The sequence below is a fragment of the Austrofundulus limnaeus genome, unplaced genomic scaffold (assembly GCF_001266775.1).
Source record: "Austrofundulus limnaeus strain Quisiro unplaced genomic scaffold, Austrofundulus_limnaeus-1.0 Scaffold529, whole genome shotgun sequence".
Classification (NCBI taxonomy): domain Eukaryota; kingdom Metazoa; phylum Chordata; class Actinopteri; order Cyprinodontiformes; family Rivulidae; genus Austrofundulus; species Austrofundulus limnaeus.
The window spans coordinates 120039-123125 of record NW_013952931.1 but is presented as its reverse complement, the minus strand read 5'-3'; the positions used below and the strand labels follow the sequence as shown (position 1 = coordinate 123125).

Here is a 3087-nt window from a genome sequence, read left to right as displayed (position 1 = left end):
ACACACACACACACACACACACACACACACACACACACACACACACACACACACTGCCTTTTTTGTTAAATATATGTTGGTATTGTCCGTATGCCATCATTAATATTTCTAGTTCCAGTGATGAGAAATAGGGACTTCGATTCTTCCTGTTTTCTGCCGTTTCCATGGTGAATCGCATTATCTGACTTCCATTGATAAGGGCTTCTTAAATACTTGAGCTCAAGGGGTAACTTCACTCCGAGTTAAGTTACCCAATTGATATCACCTGTTATGTAACCATAAATTCACATTGACTTACATTAATCTTGTGAAGGTGGAGTTTATCAGACATTAAAACCAAAGTGTTTAGAATTCAGTACAAGAGAACAAAGCAGTACTTAGAACTTAGTGTCATTACTCAAGAAACTTTAACATAATCATTGTTAAACATACTTTTAACAGTTCTTAAAGAGACAGAGGCCAATTTCAAGGTGTTTAGAAGAGGAAGTGATGAGACAAGTTTATTTTCTATTTAAACATAAAAACAGTATTTTAATAACAACTAAAGGTGACATAGATACTTTATTATGGTATAGTATTTAAATATATGCCTGAGAAACATATAATATTGCCCCTTTAATATTAGTATTAAAGATCTTGATATGGCAGTGCTCTGAGTCCAGTTGATAAGCAGGATCACAACATAAAGGACAGATATTGAGCATAAGAATAAATTTATAGAACTTTAATTATAAAAGATCAACAATATCACACCAGGTTCCAAAGTCAACACCATTCAATACAAAGTCAATCAAAACTGGAGCCAAGACTACTTTTGTTCCAAACACAGGTGAGATCTGCAGACGTGTGTAAACACATCCTGTTGGTTAGACTGATACCTTCCAGGTGACCATGACGTTCAGCTTCTCAGCACACCCCTCGACTCAGCCTGACAATCCTGTTATCCAAGAACCACTTTTTCACAAAAACAGTTCATTGTTCAGGATCTCTTACAGATTTATTTCAGTGTTGGCTAAGGTCTGCTGAAAAAGATGGCATGAATCTTCATATAGTTTGAATATCATGGATGTGTTTGAGAGCTAACTAAACTATGAAAGCTGTTTTAAAGATAGGTTTTAACATGTAGGATAAGCTGGGGAGAAAAGAGAACCTGAAAACACAATAGAAATGTTTGTTTTTATTCTATTTAAGTTTCATTCAGACTCTCAGGTTGTTTTCAGTATAAACTGTACAGTGATTGAAATAGTTCAGTCATTTAAAGCCTCCAACAGGTTCTCATTGTGACCAGCAGGGGGAGCTGTTCCATAGACCAACAGAAAGTCCTCCTGGGGTCAGTCTGTGCTGACCGCAGTGTTACGGTCCTGATTGTCCTTTCTCTCACTGCTAAGATCTATTTTCTGTCCTTTGTTCTTCACCCTCCTCCTCCTCTTCTTCACTGTCCTCTTCTTCACTCTCGCTGTACTGGAAGTTGCAGCGGTTGGTGTTTACAAATAGATCACTCTCATCATCTTCAGAGTCACTACCCTCCTCCTTCATCTCGTCTTCCTCCTCCAGTTTGGTTTCTTTTTCCTGCTTCTTGCTCGTCAAGTCCTGTGACTTCTCCTCTGAGAAACCCTCGGGCCTGGAGAGGAAGTGAGAACAAAGTCACAACAGATCAAGAAGCTTATTCTCAGAGTGGAACTGAGGCTGTGTCTCACAAGGGGGCCGGGTCCTCATGAGGACCCAGCCTAGCTGGGCCGGGTAGGCTGCTCAAACCTGCTGTGAAATGAGACGGTCTACCCTTCGCCTGACGTCGGCTTCATGCGGGTTTGCGTGACCCTGTGTTCCCCCGTTACCACAGTCATCAGTTTCATGTCGGATTCATGTCGGACTTAAAACAGGGTTCATGCAGGTTTCAGTAAATTAAATTTAAGACCTTTTAAGACCATTAGGAATGACATTTAAGACCAAATCGACGCATTAACAGAAACATTCAAATGGTCCCAGAAATTTTATAATGGAAACCTTTTATTGCTATCTATTTAGTTATTAAAGAATATTTAATTTTAATACAAAAACACTAAATAATTTGAATGAAATGGTCAAATCTGACTGCTGTGAACCGCTTTCAACTGAGTGAAAAAAATCACTGATATCAAGCAGGTAAATAAGACACTGTATGTAGGAGGGTTGTATGTTGGGGGGCTGTAGCAGCAAAGAGGTCAAAGACCTGGAAGTAAACTGTGACAGTTTTATCTGCAGTTATCTTGGGATTTGTAGTTTAATCATGACCAGTAGCAAACTTAGCTCTTCATGAAGACAGATCGTGTCAACCTCTGATTACGACTCTTAACTTTATTTATTTATGCAGCCAACTGTTCTCAGGAATGATCAAAAGTAGTAAAAATTAAGACTTGACAAAATTAAATTTAAGACCTTGGGTGAAAATCTGGGCATTTTAAAGACTTTATTAGGCCTAAAACTTTGATTTTCAAATTTTAGACTTTTTTAGACTTTTTAAGACCCAGCACGAACCCTGTTAAAATGCACCAGGATGTGTATTTACATGTCTTTTTACTAAAAGAATAAAACCTTACACATAAACAAATAAAGAAAACATTAATAATTCGGGTTTGGCTCCAGTATCTACAACGGAGTATTAGGGCCACACAGTGAGATTCTTTTATTATTATAAAGTCATAATATTATGAGAATAAAGCCAATATTATGAGAAAAAAAAGTCATAATCTTACATGTCTATTTTACGTTCCTCATTTCCTCCTTGTTTTCCTCACACCTGCTGTACAGCCATGTGTCTGTGTTTATAAAGTAGTCCTCGATCACTTGGGTCACTGTTAGATTAATATACTTTCATCCAAATTGACATTTACTTTAATTTTGTAATATTACGATTTTATTCTCATAATAAATCTCGTAATGTTTTGGTTTTATTCTTATCACATTATGATTTTGATCTCGTAACATTATGACTGTAATGGAACTAATACTTTTATGTTTAAGCCAGTAATTCAGGACATCCTTTAATGACCTAGGTTTTCATGACCATGCTGTTCATCTGCAGATAGAATGATTAAAGTCAGAACAAGA

General features: G+C 37.0%; 1 protein-coding gene across 1 annotated transcript in view; it reads right to left on the bottom strand.

Moving 5' to 3' along the window:
• Nucleotides 1–709: 709 nt before the first annotated feature.
• The window catches only part of eif1ad (eukaryotic translation initiation factor 1A domain containing), a 19194-nt gene continuing 16816 nt past the window's right edge, over nucleotides 710–3087 (bottom strand). The window contains exon 5 of the mRNA XM_014026144.1: nucleotides 710–1621. Coding sequence (XP_013881598.1) covers nucleotides 1384–1621 — 238 coding nt within the window. The 3' untranslated portion in view covers nucleotides 710–1383. The remainder of the gene's footprint in view (nucleotides 1622–3087) is intronic.